This window comes from Belonocnema kinseyi, chromosome 2 (genome assembly GCF_010883055.1).
Source record: "Belonocnema kinseyi isolate 2016_QV_RU_SX_M_011 chromosome 2, B_treatae_v1, whole genome shotgun sequence".
Taxonomy (NCBI): domain Eukaryota; kingdom Metazoa; phylum Arthropoda; class Insecta; order Hymenoptera; family Cynipidae; genus Belonocnema; species Belonocnema kinseyi.
Window position 1 is genome coordinate 104,742,459 of NC_046658.1, and position 23,288 is coordinate 104,765,746.

The following is a 23,288-nucleotide window of genomic DNA, read 5'->3' on the forward strand; positions in this document are numbered from 1 at the left end:
TGAGGTCGGATTCGGATTCAGCGCAGCAAAAACCTTCGGGTATACTAGGTCTGGTCTCTGGTTCCGGACCTTTGTCAAATTTTGTCGGCCTGTGTAATCCAAGTTATTAAGTTTAACAATTCAGAAAGAAATATTTCAAACCCAGATTTGGAATCTCTCAAGCTGAATGACTGTTTTAAAAAAATTGCTTCGCTTTAAAGATTATTTCACGTGTAAAATATTGTGAAGTTTTAAAGCTTTCATTTTGTACGCTTAAGTAAAATTGTTGAGCGTTCAAATTTAAAGAAATTTTGAATCAAAATTTGCAAAGATTGAAATTTAGCAAATTTATATTTTAAGGGCTTTAATTTGCTGTTTAGTTTTGGTTGCTTCAAATAAAAAAAATTCTGTTTCATAAGTTTTAATTTTTTTATTTGAATGACCATAAAAAAGTTTGCAAATCGAGAAATGACCGGGATGATTTCCTTTATTGAAACGGCCACCCTGTGTATATTTTTTTCATTTTACTTTATTATTTATGTATTAATTTTATTTTAAAATTTGTTTATGTAACGGTCGTTGTCAAAGAGCTGTGAATATTGAACCACAGGAGATTTTCAACTAGAAGATATTTATAAACCGGCTAATCTACAAATTTAATTACAGAATATTTTATCTTGTGATCATAAATGTAACAAAATTGTTTTCAATTTGCAATTGGTGCATTAAATTTTAAACTTTTTAACAATGACTGTTAAACTATCACTGCAATCACTTTTGCTTTAATATCAACGCAAATAGGTTTTTAATGCTTATATCATCATTGTACTTGGTACTTTTATTCAATAGAATTACTTTGATTACTACCACCAATTACTGAAATAGTTTGCAATACAATCCCAAAGTCGTTTGATAGAATTCCTGTTGTTTAAAATAGAAATTGCTTCCAACCTGTATTATATTTCGTTAAACTGTAGAAATTAATTCCAGTAACAAAGACTTCAAATAAATTTGTCAATTTCAAAAATTCGGATGAAATTTTTAATCATTTTAGAAATAATATTCCATGTATTTTAAATATCTAACGAATTTCATAATTAAAAAAAAAGAAGTTTTATTTTCATGTTAAAAAAATAATGTTAACAGCAATAAAAAACTAATTATCAACGGGTTGAATTTAATTAAAGTGGATGGATTTTTAATGAAATAGTGGAATCCTCATTCAAACAGATGAATTTTCATCCAAAAAGATTAATTTGTCTTCCAAATGGACGATTTTTTAACAGAATAGTTCGAGTTTTTAATCTAAAAAATGGAATGATTTACAAAACAGTTGACTTTTGAACGAAAAAAGAAGAACTTTCAACAAGAGAGTTAAGTTTTAATTAAGAAAATTGAATTTTCATAAAAATGGTACAATTTTTAACTAAAAAAGATACGTTAAAAAATGTAATATTTATGTTTCAGTTTGAACATCTAGTTATTAAAAATGTTTTTAAACCAGTTGAATTCAACTAAATTTTCTACCAACAAGTTTAATTTTCAACAAGAAATGTAATATTTACATTTTCAAACAAAAAATTAATTTTTAACCCAAATAAAAATAAATTATATAATTATAAACCAGACAGTATAATTTTCTACCAGAGTAGTTTAATTTTAAACAAAAAATATAAATTCATATTTTACCAAATAGTTTACTTTTCTACCAAATTATTGACTATTCAAGCCCAAAAAAACACTTTTTTCTATAAAACAGCTGCATTTTTAATAAATAATTTATTTTTCGGCCAAAGAGTTCATTTTTGAAATAAAATGACGAATCATCAAATAAAAAATAAAATAATTTTGTGCAAAGTAGTTCAACTTAAAACTAATTAGATGATTAAAAAAAAGAGTTCTAAAATATTCATGTAATATAGTTGATGTTTGACCAAAAAAAGATTTCAATTTTAAATAAAAAACCGTTGAATTCAAGCAAAAAAGGCAAATTTTCAACGACAAAATTAAATTCTCAACCAAAAAAAATTAATTTTTAACAAAGCAGTTGCATTTTCAGCCAAAACGGTTCGGTTTTCAAACGAAAAGATTAATTTTCTACCAAAATATATGAATTTTAAACCGAGAATGGAATAATTACATTTTTTACGAAGAAAATTCATTCTGAACAAAAAAATAATGTTTAGCAAATTATTTAAGTTTTCAAACGAAGAAATAAATTTTCAGAAGAACATTAAAAAAAGTTTTAAGAAAAGTATTTAACGTTCAACCAAAGAGTTGAATTCTCCACTGAAAAGGAAACAATTTTTTGTTATTTACACGAAATAAATTCCAAACTAAAATATAATAGTGGACTTCTTAAAAATCAAAATATGACTTTCACCGAAGAATAGTTGGATTCTTATATTGAGATCTATTATTTCAGTTAAAATGTCAGTGAAACAACGAGAAAAATGGGAAGTTTGTTTTAAAAGAGGGATAAATGAAGAATTCTTGGAAGAAAAGGAAAAAGAGTTTATGGACACCCCCAAATCTGTTTAGTTTATTTACCCTCTAAGTTAATTTTTAACTTACATGTAAAATTACATTGATATTTTATACTTAAAAAGAGAAGAGGAATCAGCTTCAGTAAAGAAGCTGTGGAAATTGTAAATAAATGTTGCAAATTGGCATAAGAGGCGGTCAGTCAAAAATCACTGAAAATAGCTTCCCTAAATATGTGGACTGGAATTGCGATCCGTTACTCTTTATAGCTTGTCAGAACCTAAATAAAGTGGGATAAATATTTTCACACAGAATGAATTTTCTTTCTGTATAGGTGGCCAGCACGAGGTTATTGGGGAAACGCCCCGACCAGAAGCTGAAGTCGGTTACGATAATCCACAGCTCAACGACGGAGACAGTGCGACTTCCACCGGAAGGAACGGAGGGAGTGACAGTACATCCGCCAGCAGTTCGTGCGAAACTACCCTTAAGCAGGAAAGTGAGAGAGAAGAGACATCGCCGAAAGCCTAAGGATTCCAGCCCAGCCATAAATGCAGGCAACGAAAAGTCTTCCAAGGTAAGGTTTTACACGCTTTAAGTCATTAATGCCAACCAAATCCTTTCGGAATACCCTAGCGGACAGCCTGACCGTAAAGTGACCAGATAGTGAAAGCCGATGGCTGTGCGCCCGCTAGGACGCATTTCCCACCTTTTTATGACTTATTCCCAATTTATCATAGATCTCAACGCTCCTTTATCATTTCACACATTTCTATTTATTTATTTTCATGTAATATGTGTTAAAAATTACAAATTAAAAACAGTGTGTGGCAACCTGACCCTAGCGGTCCGAGTGAACTGAATGGATACTTTGCAGAGTATCTTCATAGTATCCATGTAGTATCCCTTGCGTATCATGCAACAAAAACTCATAAAAACAGCAAGATCAACTTTTAAATTGGTGAAATTCGGATGGATTCTACGTTAAAATTCCCATTAGAAGGTCCCTGAGTAATCACAATAATTTTTTTTCAACGGCAAAAAGTTAAACAAAAAATATAAGACCAATAACGCCTGTTGACTGGTACTTACAGATTTTTTAAAACTTTTTATTGCATTATACGGAAGGGATACTATGTGGATGCTATACGGATACTCTACAGAGTATCCTTTCCGTTTACGTCCGCTAGGGGAAGCACAATATTCCAAGTAGAGTTGCCGCACCCAGATTTAAATAATTAACTTTTTAAGGCATGAATAAATAAGACTATTTAAATATTTAAATATAAATATATGAGAAGAACAAAATTGTGTTGAATTCTATGTAAAATTGTAAATAAATTGCGAAAACCGATAAAAAAAATATGCCCTAGCGGAACCGCGTGAACTAACGGTTTCGCCATTGCGCGGCCGTAAAATGGCCATGTAGTGATTGTGTTGTTCCTCGTGTGAACAGTTAAAAAGAGTGTAGAGTTTTATGTGGAATTTTGAATAAATGTGAAAAAGGATCAAAATATGTGCTAGCGGGCCCACAATGAACCGTTCCGTTCACGCCGTCCGCTAGGGATTAATTTAGTCGGTTTTCAAAATTTATTCACAATTTCACATAGAACTCCACACTTTTAAAAATATTTTTACAAATTTATATTTAATTATTGCATTTTTATATGTGTTAAAAAGGTAAGAATTAAAATCTCGGTGCAGAAGCTCGACGCGGAATATTGACCGTCGGATTGTCGCACACAGCTTTTATTTTTGAATTTTTTAACACTGATTCAAGTCAGAAGTTGCAAGTAGAAAATGCCAGTTCAATAAAACAGCAGTTCTGGTATTACTCTTTAATACAAATAGTAGTTGCCGGTAAACTGGGACTAAATGGCGCAGATGTGGGGGAAAGCGAATATATATACTGTATGAATATAATACTGTATTTAAAGAGCTATATCTAACTTTTTACGGCTTTCGCAATTGAAGTTGTTCCATTTTAACCTGCAACCCTCTATTTCTTACGTTGAAGAAGTAAGTAACACATTCATAAATACAAAATAATAGGTGCGATGCCCCCCCCCCCCCCCACATAGTCCACTTAGCCTCGGGTTACGATACTTTAAAATTAAGCTAGTTTTATAATGATTTATAAAATTGAAAAAAATATGCTTATTTACCTTCAAATGGTACACTCCAACCCAGCATACGTGAACGGTACACTGGTGCGAATTGGTTTGTTTGCAATGTTAATATTAATTATTTAATATATTGAACATATAATAAACAGCTGGCGTATATCACACATATTTAACATATATATTTAATGTATGTGGGGATAATCTGCTGCGGCTGTGTTTGCGCTAATGCTAACAAAAGGGAAAACGTCGGGTGCCAATTTGCACCAGTGTACCGATTTAGGGTTATTTTTAACTAATTTTGATAACAAAACCAATGCGTGTTTTACTGATAATAGTTTTTGAAATTAATTATTTATGCAAGTTTTCTGGATCCTTTCTTCTTTTTCAGTAAACACCTACAATTACTTTCAAACCTAATAATCAGTAGCTGATTATTCTTTTTTAATAAATTTTTATTCTAAGAGAAATATTAAGCTGACTTACTTCAAGTTGTAGGCTAAGAATTTAAGAACTTTCGCAAGCAAAAGTATTTAATATAACTAGAATTATCAATCGCGCACTTGTAGTATGTATTTAAATTTATGGACAATAAAAATTCATTACAAAATACAAATTTCTTATAACTATTTATTTTTTAAATTAAGTTTTCTTTAAAAAAAGATCTCCTTCGCTCCGCTGGGAATCCAACCACATAACTTAAAATTGCCGGTCGAGTGCTTTTCCTTTAAGCTACTAGAAAGATCGAAAGAAGAATCCTTTTTTTCAGAAATATACGCATTATTTTTCCAGGTGTTACAAGTCAAATTTTTTTAAAAATCTGTATTATCATCAGGAGAAGATCTTTTTTCAGAAAAATTTAATTTAAAAAATGTTTAATTCATAGTTCTCCATCTGGTCTAAAAAAATTTAAGAATTTCTGTTAATCTCTGATGATAATACAGATTCCTTGAAAAATGTTACTTGTAACATCTGGCAAAATAATGCATGTATTTCTGAAAAAGGATTCTTTTTTCGATATGTCTAACAACTTAAGGGAAAAGCACCCGTCAGGCAATCGGAAGTTCTGTGTTTCGATTCACAGTAAAGCCAAGGAGAAGATTTAATTTCAAACCAAATTAAATTTTCAAAATGTTTAATTCGCAGCTCCATCTAGTCTGAAAAGACGTTAAGAATTTCTGTTATTCTCTGATGATAATACAGATTCCCTAAAAAACTATTTATTTTTGAAGTTATCTTATGATTTGTTTTTAGGATTATATAAATATAATTTCCCTAAGATTCTTAACAAAATTGATTTCTTTGGACATTTCAGATAAATCAAAATTGTAAAAAAATATTAATTTTCAACCAAATATTTAAATTTTCAATAAAAAATACGAATTCTCAACGTAAAATGTAATGCATCATTGACATTTCAACCAAAAAAGATTTTCAACTAAAAATTTGAATTTTTAATCTCAAAATAGAAATTCTCAAAGGAAATTGTGATAATTGATACTTCATCTCAAAAATATTTTTAATTTTAAATCAAAGTTTAATTCTTCAAAAAAGACGAGTTTTCAACAAAATAGTTAAATTATAAGGAATTTTAAGAATTTTTTTTTATTTCACAGGATTTTACAAAGTTCTAGGAAAAGTTCAAATCAGTCTGAAAGATATTTAGAACTTTCAGAAGTTTCGAAGAAATTTGAAAATATTTAAAAAAATTTTTAGAATTATTTCGAAATTGAAATCTTTCAAACTGATTTCAATTTTTCCTAAAACTTTGTAAGATCGTGTGATATAAAAACATACTTTCATCGTATTATTTATACAATTTCAAAAAAAAATTTTAATTAAAGAAATTGACTTAAAATTCCCCAGATATTTTTTCAAAATCATTTTCACAAATCTTTTGAAATCTTTTAATATAAAAAAAGAAATTTTAATTAATTTTTGGACAGAAAGAATTATTAAAAATTTTCCCAGAAATCTTCAAAAATGTATCTACATTTAGTTTTTTGAAATTGTTTCAAACTTTAAATTATTTGCATATTTTTACAAAACTTCTAAACTTTCGAAACATATATTTTCGAATGATTTGATTTTTTCCTCAAATTAAAAAAAAAAGAACTTTGCATTAAAAAAAAAATCCTTAAAATCTGCCTAATTCTGTTTTGACAATTTAACTTCTTTTTAATTTACCGAAATATTTTCAAATATCCTCTTAAGATTAATTCTTCAAAATAAAAAAAATATTGAAATTTTTTCCAGGAATCTAGGGAAATTTTTTTATTCTCTTGAAACGTTGTAAAATTCTTAACAAGCTTCAACATTTTTTTCGTAACGTTTCAAGTTATAAATTATTTTGAAATTTTGTAAACATTTTCTAAATATTTCTTTAAAATATTCAATTCTTTACAGATTTAATAATCCTGTAAAATTAAAAAAATGTTGGTTTTAAAATCTAAATTTTTTTAGAATTAGAGTGAATAATTTGAAATGTATTGAAATATTTTTCAATATACTCTTAAAATATAGTTTTTAATGTCAAAAAATATATTTTAAATTGTCCCAGGAATCTTCCAAATGATCGCAAATGCACATTATGGTTCAAAACTGTTCAAACCTTCTGAAGATTTAAATTACTATCTAATCTTTCCCAAACTTGTAAAGCTTTAAAGTATCTTTTAAAGTAATTTGAAATATTACACAAATTTTTTCAAATTTATAAAATTATCTTAAAATCTTCCAGATTTATTTTTATCATATTATCAAATCTTTAAAACTTTAAATTAATCTTTTAAAATGAAACATAAATAACTAAAATTTGTCTAGAAACGTTGTTTTCGGTATAAGTAACTTTTTTTGTACTAGTAATCAGTTATAATTAAAATGTTTCCTTTTACCAAAATTGTTAAAAAATATTTATGAAAAATTCAATCATAAAATGATATTACTTATTTGACAATTTTAATTTACAAAACTGATGGAACAGAAAATTCATTAACTTTTTTAATAGATAAAAAACTGAAAACAGCGAATTTTTAAGACAAGGGTAATAGCTGTGTGGAATTTAGGTCACTCGAAATACTTTTGCTTGCCATAATGTTCATTCTGACCCATTTCTTTTCACGATTTCAACTAACGATACTTATTTTATTTTCCATTTCCTCCTCGATCACACCCTTCCTTTTACTTCCTTTCATACTTGTCACAAAAAGGCTAAGAAGAAGAGAGTGGTACCCTCCGCAGTTGAAGAGCCGACTCGTAAGAGATTGACCGAGGCTGTCACCGCGCCGGAAGTAAAGCAGAAGAAGGTCACAAAAGACAAGCAGGCGCCGGAAAATGGCGGTAGCGGAAACAAGAAAAAACGTAAGAAGAAGGTGATCGATTACTCAGCAACGCAGGCTGAGAATGAAACCGGGGGAGTAGCAGGGGTTGGAGTTTCTGCAGCAGTTGGTACCGGAAGTGGAGGAGTCGCTGACAATGCTGATCCAAAGAGCAAAGTACGATCCTGGCTTCTCGCGTCCCAATGCCGGGTGGAACCACCGACTTCCGCTTTATCCAAGAGTAAATCAACCCCCGTTGGTCTCACGGCTCCTGCAGGTGCTCCTCCAAGGCCCAGCGGAGGAAGAGTCAAACACGTGACTTTGAGAAGACTGACCGACCCAAAATCAAGGAGTTTGGGTTCTTTGGCTAAAAATGACACTAAAACAGACAGGGTGAGGTTACAGGTCGTTTATAAACCTCCTTTCAAGTTCAGTGTTAAACTTCGTAAGGCGGATAAAGTTGGACAGACTCCGGGAGTTCACGGACCAACCAGGAACGCGGGACCGAGGACTGGGGTGCTTGTTAGAACGAAGAGGGACAAAATTAGAGTTGGCCAGGCGAAACAGATTCATGCACCCAATAAAACTATCAACGCTTGTATTCCGGAACCACAAAACTCAGATCTTCATACTGTACCGTCTGACCTTGAAGTCCTTCTTTCTGAGAGCGAGTTCCTTTTCTCGGACGCGTGATCCCAATGGAATCGTTCTCAGCCACAGTGCGCTTTGTCGAGGTGACAAAAGACTTTACCAGGTGAGAAAAAAATTCGTAATATTAATATTTCTTCTTTTTTCATATATATTTCTTGGAAAGGAAAGTTTGGTTTTGTACGTATCAAGTTCATATAAACGCCAGAGATGAGCACTCAAAAGGGGATACCGCCAATTGTAAATTTTAGTTTTAGTGCATAATTTTTTTGACGAAATCTCAAACTGGGTATTAATATGCCGAAACAGTGATATGCGCTTTTTTCCTGTTTTGAAGAATATAACTTTGAAATATTCGTGACAGATCAATATAGAGTTTGGCAAAAATCAGTTCCGATCTGTCGATAGATCAGGCAGTAGCGCTTCTTTTTCATGACCGAAAGGTGGCGTGTTCTATTCTTGCTGTCTGCGCTTTTATATGCATCTATTTTTTATTTAATATAATGTGTATAAATATAATTAATGTGCAAAATTCCTGAAAATAAAACCAAGAATTTAACGAACAAATTTGTACTACCACCATAAAATGTTCCTTTTTAAATTAAAAAAATAAAATAAAGAAAGGAAAACACTTATTTCTGCTAAAAAGGAAATAAAATCATTTTTTCCTTGGACAAAAATAAAAAAGAGGAAAGAAAAATGAGAAGGCAAGCAGCCAAATCCCCTTCCTTCTCCTTTTTATTTCAGTCGTCTTTTTTGTTTTTATTATTACCAAATCAAAACAAAAAAAGAAGGTGTAAGAAATAAACACCAACTTTTCGACAGTCATACAGTACTCTTTTCAAGGCAAACAAAAACAATAATAAAAAATATGCCCGCTGCGCGCGAAGCGCTTTGCCCCAAGTTTGAGCGTGCCTAGGCTGCGCGGGTACGCTCAAGAGCTTCGCGATCGTTTTCGTACGTTTAATGCGAACACTTTAACTAATTTTTTCCAAATATTGTACATACTATAACTGACATCGGAAACTGTAATTTATGCTTTTGAGTAATTACAGCCATAAATTCTAACTGAATTTGTGTCGATTTGATTTTAAAGAAGGTTCTCAATGCACCTACAGCTTTGACGATTAAATTCTCATTTCGAAACTCGTGCTTCGTGCTCGATAATTCGTGTCCACTTGAAAAACTTTACCAAGATAATTTGTAAATCTTGTAAAAATCGACTAAAAATAACATTTTAAACTAATGGATCTCTTAAAAAGTCAAAATTTCATATTTTTGAAAATGATCCAAGTTTTGGAACTTTTGTCTAATTAAAACATTTCATGATAATAGTTTCGAAAAACATATATTTTACATTTAGTAGAAATTTTTATTGATATTTCGGAACCTATTAAAAAATTGTTTCCTTCAGAAAATTTTCAAAATGTTGAAAAGAATATAACTTTCTCAAGTTTTATCGAATTTAAAAAGTCATTAGGATAATTTGCAATTCTTTTTGACGCGTATCAGAAAATTTGACAAAAATTTTTATAACTCATAAAAAAATCTTTATTCTAATTTTGAAAAAGCTCAAACTTTTTGAATTTTTGTCTGATCGAAAAATGTAACTGACATATTTTTATTTTTCTGAACATTTTCAAAATTTTCAAAAGTATATACTAAATTTTCTAATTTTCATCAAAACCGAAAATTTTATTTGGATAATTTGCAAGTCTTCTACCTATCTATAAGAAACTTTGACAACAATTTTTAAATTGAAAATTTTTTTTTTTTAATTTGGAAAATGTTCTACATTGTTTAATTTTGGTTGGAGATATCTGCTTAACGAACTTAGCTTTAATGTTGGAAACCTTAAGAAGTGTATCAAAGGCTGACTTAATTAGACAAGTCCTTCACAATTTAGCGTGGCTACAACATTCAGGTAACCGTTAATACAGATATCCATACAGACATACATACAGGCATACATACAGGCATATAGACTGACAGACACCGATAAAATTTTATGATTTTCGGATTCTGTGCGTACCGAAACGTAAAGATCCGTTAAAAACCAGATATCGAAAATTTGGGCGATTACATCACACTCTCATGAATGAGAATGTAAAAAATAAAAAATACCCAAAAAGACGGATACAGCACCAATGCCACGATGCTCTCTTCCTGACACTCTTATTCTCATTTTTCTTTCATCTTTTTTATTTTTGCCCAAGGAGGAAAATTATTTTCTTTTATTTTTCAGGAGAAATAAGTATTTTTCTTTATTTTTTTCTTCAAATTTCAACAGGAACATTTTATGACGGTTGTCCGAATTTGGGTGCTGGATTCTTGGTTTAATGTTCAGGAGTTCTGCACATTAATTTGATTGTTTGATGTTAAATATCATTTTTAATATGATTTTAATCTCATTTGAATTTCTTTAATTATAAGTATAACTTCCTTGAATAATCTTCAAAAAATATCCAAATATATTTTTTAATGCATTTTTTAAAAAGATTTTTCTGACGGAAAACTGACTTTTTTATGACATATGCATGATTTCAGCCTTTTTCGACGCCTATGAAGTATGGCTAAAGCTCTACTTTTTACTTTCTAGGGAGTGAAAAGTGATTTTAGAGGTGATTAATGAAAATTATATATTCATGATCTCGCATTTTACAAAAAACAGCCAACTCACCCTAAAAACTGGAAAGAAAATTTGGTTTCAGATGAAAGAATTTTGTATTAATTTATGGAAAGTTATCATATATAACTAAATAAATTACTGTAAATTACCAACAATTTCGGGAAATTTTCGAGCATTTGCAAAAATTCTCAAATTCAATTTTGGGTGACATATCTTAAAATACTATAAATTACGTATGCTGTCACCATAAATTACCAAAATATTCGTGAATTTCCTAAAATTTATAGCAATAATAAAAATTTAATTTTGGGTACTTTATTGTAAGTTGCCATACATTACCTGTAATATTACCATTAATTACCAAAAAACTCATCAATTTCCGGAAATGTATGAAATTTTGTTTAATAGAATTGTGTGTAATTTATGTTCAGTTACTATATTTTCCTGTAAAATTACCATGAATGACCGAAAATTTTTATAAATTTGTGCAAAGTTATAGACATTTAAAAAATTAATTTTGGGTAATTTATCATGAGTTACCACAAAATACCTGTTATATTACCATAAATTACAAAAAATCTGATAAATTTCTGGAAATTTATGAAAATTTGTTTAATACAATTTTCAGTAACTTATGGTAAGTTACCATATTTTCATGTAAAACTAACATATATGACAGAAAATGTTTATAAATTTCCGCAAATTTATAGGCATTTTAAATTTAATTCGGGGCAATTAATGGTAAGTTACTACAAATTACATTTAAAATTACCTGAAAGCTTCCATTTGTTATAAAAAATATCTTCTGCTTCAAGGGAGAGAGGGAATTTTTCTCCCCCTGGGTTCATAATATATTACTTTTACTTTTATCGTTTTTTAACCATTAAATTGATTTTTATATAAACGTTATCAATCTTGTATAACTTTTAACAATAATTTTTCGTGATTGATAAGAGGATGATTTGGGTTAAAAATTCCGGAATCTAGCAAATTACTCTGTTTACGTTTTGGGTAAAAATTATATGTTGCAAAAATTATTTTCAAAAACAGTCTCTGAATTTTACTATTTTCAGATCATGATTTCGCCCCCTTTAGAGGGGTGCATTTTGATCCAAAAGTTTTAGGATTACAAGGATGAGTTATCTTGAGTCTTTTGTAAGAAAATTATTAAATACAATTTTTTTGTAATTCTAAAGATTTTTCATTATCTCCTTCTGAATGGAGGCGGTTTTACCTTTTGCAGAAGTTGCTTTCTCATCGAGACATATATAATATTACTGTGTTATATATTTTATTACTTCAAAGATTTAAATATATTTATTCGTAATTTCGAAACATTTTTATTTTTCTTCATGTTTTAGGGATGATTTCGCCCTATTGGAGAGCTCTGGGGTGCATTTTTAACACACATAGACCCCTTATCAATCAATCAAATGCGTGATTTTACTTTTGTAAGGTTTATTTTATAGAAAAAATACAATGAAAAATGATTTTATTATTCGTGGTATTTCCTATTTTTCGATTTTTTGGGGTTTTCTCAGTCCCATAAATAGGGGTAATATTTTGAAATTTTAAAAAACGAAAAGCGATGCTCACTTTAGTTTTCAATTACGAGTAATTTGATACCTGTAACACTTTTTTATATTTTTTTTACCAGGTCGCTAGCGAGGTCCAAAAAATAGGCGGAAAACAGCCTATTTTTTCGTCACTCTTTGTTTGTGAAATACATAATAAAAGTTTTTAAAAAGTCAGTTTTTGCATGAAAAAAGGCATTAAAAAATTATTACATGCAGTATTTTTGAGTATTATTAAAGGAAATTAAAGTAAGAAGCATTTTATCAAATAAAGAAAAACTAAAAGTAAAATACAGGCAACAAGGGCCGAATACGCAGCCTACGTCATTAAGCAGAACCCAACTCTTTCTTTGTCGAAAAAAAAAAATTATATTTAGAGATCTCGAAAGCTCCATAAAGTTGACACATTTCCTATTAGAAAAAAATACGTTTTTATCAATTTGATCAAGAATCGTCAATATTAGGTGGATCGAGTTTACCCTCAACATTCCTCTTTAGAATTAGCCATAGAGTACGAATAAAAAATTGCTCTCCGAATTTCACCCTCATAATTCTGTTTTATGGGGTTAAAAAAAACTTTGTGTGAAAAATTGGGTTTTACGAACTTTGACGTTTATTATTATTTTCTGCTATTTAATTTCATAAACATTACTTTTAACACATAAAATATTGTTTTTTACACGTAATTAGATGTTTCAATACGTTTTTAAAACAATTTATTATTGTTTATAAAAACTATTTCCTAGAAGAAAGTTAGAAAGTCGCAGTTTTTTCTAAATTTTTCAACTTGCTCTAAAATTTTCAGCTAGAATGAAGCAATAGGTAATTTAAGTTAACAAAATTCATTGTTTCAACAATTTCTTATTCATTTTTAATAATATTCTCTTTAAATAATGATAGAAAGTTGTCCTTTTTTGTAATTTTCCATTTTTTGTCCATTTTTTACTTAGATGGAGATAATACATAATGCAGTTTAACAAACTTATTTTTTCCAATAAATCATCATTGTTTATAGTAATCTTTTCTTAAAGTGATGCTAGAAAAAATCGAATTTTATTGTTATCATTTGAAGGTATTTTATGTCACATGAGCTCCTATCTTTGGTCTTCATATAAACTTGATTTGTGCGGAGCAAACTTTTGCAAAATACCCCCCCCCCCCAATGAACTTGCAATTTTTAAAGTATTTTTTGCTTTCATTGTAAAATATAATTTTTTTATTCAAAGAACCATCTTCTTTATATGATAAGTACAAGAGGTCAAATGCATTTTTTTCTATTAGGGCAAAAGTTCTAATAATTCTAGAGAGTTGAAGATTAAAACTTGTGGATTTTTTTACATTATATATCAAGTTTTTATACAAAATTCTTTTCTTTCAACAATAATTATTTTACTTGAGTTTAGTTTAAAATATATTTTTTTAAATAAAGACAAAGTGAAACAGTCTTAATTAAAAAAATACTTTGTTCAGGTTCGGCCTTGTTAAAATGTGTCCATTTAAAGAAACGCTCATAAACTTCTACAAAAATTAGGATTATTTTTGGGCATATAATTTAGAAGGATCTTCATTTTCATGTATTAACAATCTAAATATTTAAATTTTATAATTCAACGATTCAATATCCTGCTTCACTTAATCAATAAAATTTAAAAAATGCAGTATTACTCGGATTATGAACCATTCTAAATTACAGTGAACCCAATTTTTGAAATAAAAAATTAATTTTTTAGGCAGTATTTTTAAAAGACGTCCATGAAGAAAATACGATTTCCTCGCCTGTCAGCGACTGTAAACTAGCCTGCAGAAGAAGAGGATCTAACACCTTTTTCGAAGCTTTTAGGGATAACGAAAAAAATGTAAAATTGACAAGCAGGGGCGACTATTAGCGAAAAGGATCGCGAGGAACGTATATACTATGTAAATACTATTTTACTGTGATTTTCTTTTCATTGTTGACAGAATGTTCCCGACATGATGATAACAAAATCTTGTACTTAATTTGCTAGTCACGATTCTCTCGATGATTGGTTCTAGGCAATGTTATGTACATTGTGCTTAAGACGTGAATAGTTCAGTTAAAAAGCAAAATGTGCGCTTTAAAATATAAAATTTGGTGTGCTTGGGACGGGATCAAATAGGTAGTAAAAATACTTTGTTAAAGAGCAAATAGAACAAATGCACAAACGAATAAACACAATCGTTTGAGGTTGCAGTACAGCACTTCATAACCAAAAAAATGAGAATTTTTAAAAAGAGCGAAGAAATATTCGGTGAAGTCAAAATTACTGTTTATTGGTCAAACAGATTTCCACTCCCGAGACAAATTTTTTTTGAATTAAGGCCAAAAAATTTGTTTCAAAAATAGATATAAAGGTTCGAGGAAATGGAGTAGGAAGTTGACAATCTCAAAACTGACTGAAATATTGAAAAATGATTACTGTCTTATAATTTTAAATAAATTTTATATCAAGAATTAATCAAGTTTGTTTGTTTTAATTGTCGTATTAAAAACCAGTTTAAAAAAATCTTTTTACTTTTATTTGATTTTTAATTTTTGTTTATTTGATGCTTAAATATTTTTTATACCAATAAACCCATTTTCGATAAAAATGTTGGTTTTCTAGTTCTGTATTGCAACTCTTCAGTTGCATTTTCAAAAAATTGCGGAAATTAACTTCATTTGTGGAGCTGGATTCTATAATCGCTTATAAATTTTTATCACTCAACTTTGTTAGCCCTAGATACTTTTTAAACAAGTTTTGAATTTCAATCTTAAAAATGCGTATACTTGCATCACATCAATTGTGCTTATTTTTTCTAAGCAACGGAATTGTAGCTTTTGCCGTTTTTAAAGTAAACTAAAACCTCCATTTTTCAAAGAATACATTTTTTTAAATCTTCTTTAACTTCAACTCGTAATGATTCTGACAATTTTTGGAACTTGTGGATGAAATTTACAGGACATATTCTTTATGCTCTTCTGCGACTAGTAGAGTAATAATATATGGTCATTTATGTTCAAACAAAAGTTATTAATTTTTATCTAAGACATGGAATAAATCATAAATTTATATTTTTAAGTTCCTAGGAAATCGAATGAATTTTTAGCATAAAAAAAACTTGTTACAAGAAAGTCTTTCAGAAAGGTAAAAATATTTCTTCTATCTAAAGAATTATTAAAAATAAGTCATTATTATTAAATTATGCAGGTTTTATTTTAGCCGCGTGTACAGTGCTTCAAATATGGAATTTGCTATTTATAAAGTTTTAATTATTGGCAGATTTAAAACTTTTGTCAGAATTAAAGAGCATAAATTTATTTAAAAACATACAAAGCAATATTTTTATTTTTTGTTCATTTTTTAGTCTTTTTTAAATTTACAAAAATGTAAATTTTTAAGAATATATTCTTCTTAGCTCTTAAAACTTAGGTGTATTAGCAATCAACTTTAAATACAATCTGAGAATAATAAAATAGTAATATTTTATTTCCCATTTTATTCGTATTAACAATTTTTATAAACAAATGAACTATTTTTTGCAGAAAAAATTGGTTTTCAGCTTATATTCACTATAATAGCTTTTACACTTATTATGCTGCAAAATATTGTTAACACTCAATATTTAGCTTTTTTATAAATAACTTAACCGCAAAAATAAGTTAAAAATAATAATTTATTTTTGTTATAAAAAATGGAAGTTAAAAAATATCACATTTTTATCTGCTTTTTGGTTAAAAATATTTTAAGTTAAGTAATAAAAATTTGTTTAAGAAAATAGATTATTTGTGAATAAAATTTGAACAATTGAATAATTGAAATTGTACAACAAATGAATCATTTGCTTTTTTGTATTTTCAGGTTTTAATTGAAGTTGATTGCAAATATATATTAGGCTTTAGAGCAAATAAAAGAAATATATTTTTTAAATGCACAGTTTTTAACTTTGTGTTCTAAAAAATAGGTTAAAAATTAAATTAATTAAAAATATTGCTTTGTTTTTAGATTTTAATAATATTTTAATGTTATTGCAAACTTTTAAATTGGTTAAAAATTGGAACCTGTAAACTTTCATGAATAGTAAATTACGTATTTGCACAATAATGATGATTTATTTTGAATAATTCTTTCCGCAGACAAAAATTTTAATTAGATATTTACTCTTCCAGTCATAGGGCAACATAACGCATTTTTTTATTAATTTCATGAATTATCTTGAATTAAGGTGATGTTATGTAAAAAAGCCAAAAAAGTTTCTTTTCTAAAAATAATGGGTTTCGCATTTACTTTAAAAACAGTAGAAGCTACAACTTTTTTATCAATGGCAAAGGATACGCAATTAAATTTTATATAGAAATATATGCTTTTAAAATTAAAAGCGACAATTAGATGGTTATAGAATTCGGTCCCTCATTTAATTTTGTAGAAAAAAATATTCCAAAAGGTTAGCTCTCATCGTAAATTTAGAAATTTATCCATATTCCATCATAAATTATAATTTTAATAGATGTTCATTTGAAAATTTAAATAAATTAAAAAATAGTCTTTTAATTGGTGGAATAGATTACAATTACGACGTGCGCTAATTGGTCGGCGATATCAAAGTCGATAAACTTTGGACCAAATGTCATTAGTTAATGACAATAAAGGATATTGTGCGTTGTTAAAATTATAAGTGTTTTGTGTAACGCCGATAATATTAGAACTAACAAAATATTGCCATAATATGACAGCTACTTGATTATTGTGATATGTGCCAATATAAATTAACAACGCACTGCCCCTTTTATAATATTTCATATGCACTTATTTAAAATAATTTCATGACAATGGGCGAATCATGGTTGCTTGCGCCAAATAAAATATTATTTGATTTAACACAGTGATCGCCTGGAACGAAAATCCAATTCAATACATGCAATTGGGAATGTGTGATGTTTTAAGAGGAATGATATTTTGAAGACACAAAGAATTTTTATTTCAAGTACTTCTAAAGTTGAATTATTTTTGCTCTCATACCTTTTAAGTAGCCGTTTAAAAACTACAAACCTTTTCAAGTGAGATTTTTTTCTTGGATTTTATTTGGAAGCGCCTAAAATAAAATACAAGGCATACAAATATATTATTTTAACAGGCTTCACAACTGAAACAAACAATAAAATTAATTTTCCTCAAAATAATTAAATCTCAATAAAATTGATAAATTTGTAACCACATATATCGTTAAATTTTCGAACTACAAGGATGAATTTTCAACAAAATACGAATTTTTTAGAAGCCATTTAAATTATCAGCCTGAAATGTTGAGTTCGTAAGAGGAAAGTTATGTTTTTAACAAAAGAATTACATTTTGAACATAATATTAAAATTTTCAACCGCATAGTTTAATTTTCGACCTAAAAGAATGGATTTGCAACCAAAAAGTGAAATCTTCAATAAAAAGTACGAATTTATTAAAAGAGAATTTGATTTAAAATCTGGGATGTTAAGTTTGCAATGCATCTTTAACAGAACAGTTATATTATGTTTTCAAACAAAGAATTACATTTTTAACAAATAGGTTCAATTTTAACAAAGAATTTCAACTTTTAAACAGGTAGTTAAATTTTAACCAGGAGATATTTTTGTTTAAAAACAAATACTACATTTTTCTAAGATGAAAAAACGAGTTGTCGACAAAACAGTTATATTTTCCATTTTAATCCGAAAATATACAATTTTAACTAAGCATTTGCAATTTTAACAAAGGAGTTGAATTTTTAATTTGAAAAGATTTTTTACTTGGATTTTTAACTACAAAGATTTTTAACTACAAAAATTTTTAACTACAAAATTGTAATTTTTAACTTTGACCAAAATAGTTTAATTGTGAACCAAAAAATATTAATTTTAGACCAACTTATGAATTTTCTAGTTGAAAGTTACATTTTGAACCTGAAAAATGTATTGAGTTTGTGACAAAAAAGTTAATGTTCAAGAAATAAGTAAAATTTTTAAGCCTATAGATGAATTTTCAATCCAAATAGATCAATCTACAAAAAATAAATTTTTAAACATAGAAGTTTAATTTTTGATCATCTAGTTGAGTTTTTAACAGAAAAGTGGAATGTTCAACCAGGAAACATTAAAGATTTCTGTAAATCAAAGTATAACAATTTCCAACCATGAAAGATGACTGTAGAAAATGGATTGATTTTTCTCAAAAACTTTTATAAATAAAAGTAAAGATTTCAATGAAAAAGAATTCCCTCTCAACGAAAAATGGTTGTATTTTCTTATTTGTTTCTATTAATTGATAAAAATAGGGGGAAATAGGGCGGGTTTAAAAAAGAGATAAGCAAAGGAATAAAGGAAAGAGTTTGAAGTCTGTATTTGGATACTTTGTTTAAAAAATAAAATCAGTGATTGTCATTTATTGAAGCATTAAAAATGAATAATTTTTCGCAGTTTAATATAGTTTTTGATGGGCCCCTTAAATTTAATTTTGAGTTTCCTTACACACCCGTAAACTATATATAATTATTAAAGTTAACTTATAAGCATATTCTGAAAGTACTTAAAGGTAAAAAAAAGTATCATCATATTAAAATATCACTCCGTCCAGTTCGTCGTTAATTTACTGTAAGCATTTTTTAGATTACATAGTCTCTAAGAAGGATTTTTTGCTGGTCTTTTGATCTAGAAAATTACAATCATGCAATATTATTTTAACATGACACTATGTAAGAATAGCGATGTTAACTCGAAGTTAGTTATATTTTTGTGATCTTGTAAATATCTTGTGAAAATCTTACGCCAGAAACTTTCACATTCCACTTCCATATTGCCGAAGATTAAGTATACCGACTACAATAAATAGGGTCCGGATTTTTATCCCTTGCTAATGCATTTTTATATACTTCGAGAAGGCATTGAAGTCCGGGTTCTAGAATAACATTTTTGAGACCTCACAGCAATAGGATATACTGGGATATCACATTCTATTTTATTTATCTCCGAAGTTGTCCCAGGGATATTTCAGGGATAACCCACCAGTTATCCTGCTAGGCTAAATTTGGATATCCCCAAGATATTCTAGAAATATCACCAAGATATTCTGGATATATTAGAGATATCACCATTTTCACTTTGCAGGATATCCTAGATAACTTGGGGATATCCTATTTTTTACCTTTATCGATATCTTGGATATATTGGGAGTATCCCAATTTTTTCCTTGCGAGATATCATGGATATCTTCGGGATATCTCAAATTTTTGCGTTGTGGGATATCCTGGGTATGTTACGGATATCCACATTTTTACTTTGCGGGATGTCTTAAATGACTGGGGGATATGCCACTTTTTTACCTTTAGCGATATCCTGGATATCTTGGGGTATCCTAATTTTCGCCTTGTGGGATATCCTGATTATCTTCAGGATATCATAATTTTCGCTTTGCGGCATATTCTGGATATCTTGAGGAGATGCCCATTTTCACTTTACGGGATATCCTGAATAACTTGGAGGTATCCCATTTTTTAACTTTCGGGATATTTTGGGGATATTCCCATCTTCGAGTTTTGGGATATTCCAATTTTCACCTTTGGGATATCTTGGATATCTTAAGGATATCCCCATTTTCACTTTGCAGGATAACCCGGATATTTTGGAGATGTCCCAATTTTTACTTGCGGGTATCCTGGATAACTTTAGGATATCCTGGATATCTTGGGGATATCACAATTATCATTTTGCAGGATATCCATGGTATCTTGGGGAGATCCCATTTTTTCCTTGTGGGATATCCTGGATATCTTGAGGATATTCCCATTTTCACTTTGCGGGATATCCTAGATAACTTGGAGATATCCCTTTTTACTTTGGGATATTTTGGGGATATTCCCATCTTCGCCTTGCGGGATATCCTGGATATCTGAAGGATATCCCAATTTTCGTCTTTTGGGATATCCTGGATATCTTAAGGATATCCCAATTTTTGTATTTTGGGATATCCTGGATATCTTGATGATATCCACATTTTCACTTTTCGGGATATCCTTTATATCTTGGGGATGTCCCTATTTTTTCCTTGCGGGATATCCTTGGTATCTTGGGGATATTCCATTTTTATCCTGCGGGATATCCTGGGTATCTTGGGGTTACCCTAATTCTAGCCTTACGGGATATTCTGTATATCTTGAGATTATCCCCATTTTCACTTTGGGGGATATCCTAGATAACTTGTAGATATCCCTTTTTAACTTTGGGATATTTTGGGGATATTCTTATCTTCTCTTTGCGGGAAATCCTGGATATCTTCAGGATATTCCAATTTTCGTCTTTTGGGATATTCTGGATATCTTGAAGATATACCCATTTTCACTTTGCGGGATATCCTGTATATCTTGGAGATTTCTCCATTTTTTCTTGCAGGATATCCTGGATATATTTAGGATATTGTGGATATCTTGGGGATATCCCAATTATCACCTTGCGGGACATTCTTCGTATCTTAAGAATATCCGATTTGTTGCCTTTCGGGATGTCCTGGATATCTTGGGGATACCTGACAGATAAATGATATCAAATAGGACATCCTGGTACATTCTATTGTTGTGAGGGAAAGCTTCAAAGATATATATCTGCAATGTTGAAGCATTTATTACGTCCTCACTTGTACATTTTCATTAATGCCATTGTTTGACTTAAATAGCATAATCTTATAGAGTTATTCAAGACAGATAAAATGAGCAATATTTTCATAATTTACTCGCTAAGTGCATTTTTTTTATTCCGTAAAACATTGTGATTGTACGTTTAAGGCTGTTGCAACACTTAAGTGTGTTACATTTATTTTTCGCTTTTCTCCGACTTGCTGCTAAGGACCGATTTCATATGCAATCCAAGAAAAAATATTAGACATGAATATTTTCTTTTTCACAACAACAACAAATTTCATGAACTTCTGGCTACTTTAATATTTAGGTGAATTAGGAAATTTTTTTTTTTTAATTTCTTTACAATTTCATATTTTGGAAAACAATTGACATCATTTAGTTTTTTAACGGCAACTTGTAACTCAATATATACTTGTTGAAATTCCTTATAGAAACTTTGAAAAAAAAATGATAATTACATGAATGGCACACAGTTATTGAAAAAAGTCGATTTTCTCAAAATGGCAATCGTTTGTTTTTTCAAATAAATTTTTGTTTTGATTTGTAGAAATATTAGGGATATATTGTGTCCGTTTTCTCATCGCTCAACTACTCCTTCATACATAAAAATTTATTTTTGTAATGAAAATACAATTTTTCAATATATCCATTTATTTTATTTTTTTTATTTCTCAAAGAAGGTAAAATCATATATATTTACAAAATATACAGTTACACAATTTAAAAATATTATATTTATTAGGTTCTAAATAAAAAAATAGACGAAATTATGATTTTTGCTCTTCCATTTTGATTCAATTTACTTCCTTCTAAGAAAAAGAGCCAAAACCATAAATTTATCAGTTTTTTTATTCGAAATCTAAATTTAAAAACTATATTATTCGAAATTTTTCATGAAATACCGAAATTTGTGTCAATTTTCTTAAAAATACGAAAAAAGTTTGGTAATTGTCTGTTAAATATAACCCCTTGAAATTTCTGTTACTTTAATTCTAAAATTGTTCTATTACAACTTGCGCAATTTCGGAAGAATGTATCAGAAAATTCCATTACGGTAATTGAAAACTATGGACTTTGCAACTGCATTTTTTTTTTAATTATCTTGAATTTACGAAACTTGTAACTTGATTTCATTTAATTTATCAAAATTTAAAAAAATTTATCATCGACATGATATAATTTTCCCGAATAAAGAAAAATCGCGAATTTTGAAAAATCTAGAAAATACAATTACCAAAACGGGAAATTTAGAAATTGCAATTTTAAATTTTATTAATTGGAAATTTCGGGAATTTACTAATTTCAGGATGCTGAAATCTCTGGATGGCAAAAATTCTGGGTTCAAAGTTTCGGAAATTTGAAGTATTTGCATTTTCTGATTTAATTAACCTTTTTTCATGCATTTTACAATTCCGTGACTAAATATTTTAGAAATTCTTTTTTTCGGAAATTTTCTAGTTTGGTAATTATATTTTCGGTATTTTTCAACATTTCGTATTTTTATTTTTGGAATAAGTATCTCATCTCATATTTTTCGCTTCTTTGAGACATAAAACTATGAAATTAAAAAACAAGAATCGATATATAAAAACATTTATTTTATATGATCAAAAAAAAGTTTTTATAAAGAAATATTTGAGGACGAAACTCAAGTTTTTTATTTTATTATCGTTAAGAAAAAATTAAGAGAACCAAATCATGGGTGGCCTTCTTGAGAAAATTCACTTTTTAGTTATTCCGAAAAATATACGCCAGTTTTGCAATTATAATTTTTTTAAAGTTTCTTTAATGAATTTGAAAGAGTATATATAGTACTAAAAGTTGCACTTACTAAAATTAAATTATGTCAATTTGTTCTTAAGGTACAACTTACAGAAT

The 23,288-nt window shown here is 28.7% G+C and overlaps 1 protein-coding gene across 1 annotated transcript in view; it reads left to right on the forward strand.

Annotated features, from left to right (window-relative positions):
- The window catches only part of LOC117167082 (disintegrin and metalloproteinase domain-containing protein 10), a 418,983-nt gene extending 403,195 nt beyond the window's left edge, over positions 1 to 15,788 (forward strand). Inside the window, exons 17-19 of the mRNA XM_033351703.1 lie at positions 2,798 to 3,040; positions 7,793 to 8,654; positions 14,482 to 15,788. Coding sequence (XP_033207594.1) covers positions 2,798 to 3,040; positions 7,793 to 8,593 — 1,044 coding nt within the window. The 3' untranslated portion in view covers positions 8,594 to 8,654; positions 14,482 to 15,788. The remainder of the gene's footprint in view (positions 1 to 2,797; positions 3,041 to 7,792; positions 8,655 to 14,481) is intronic.
- The last annotated feature ends 7,500 nt before the right edge of the window (positions 15,789 to 23,288 follow it).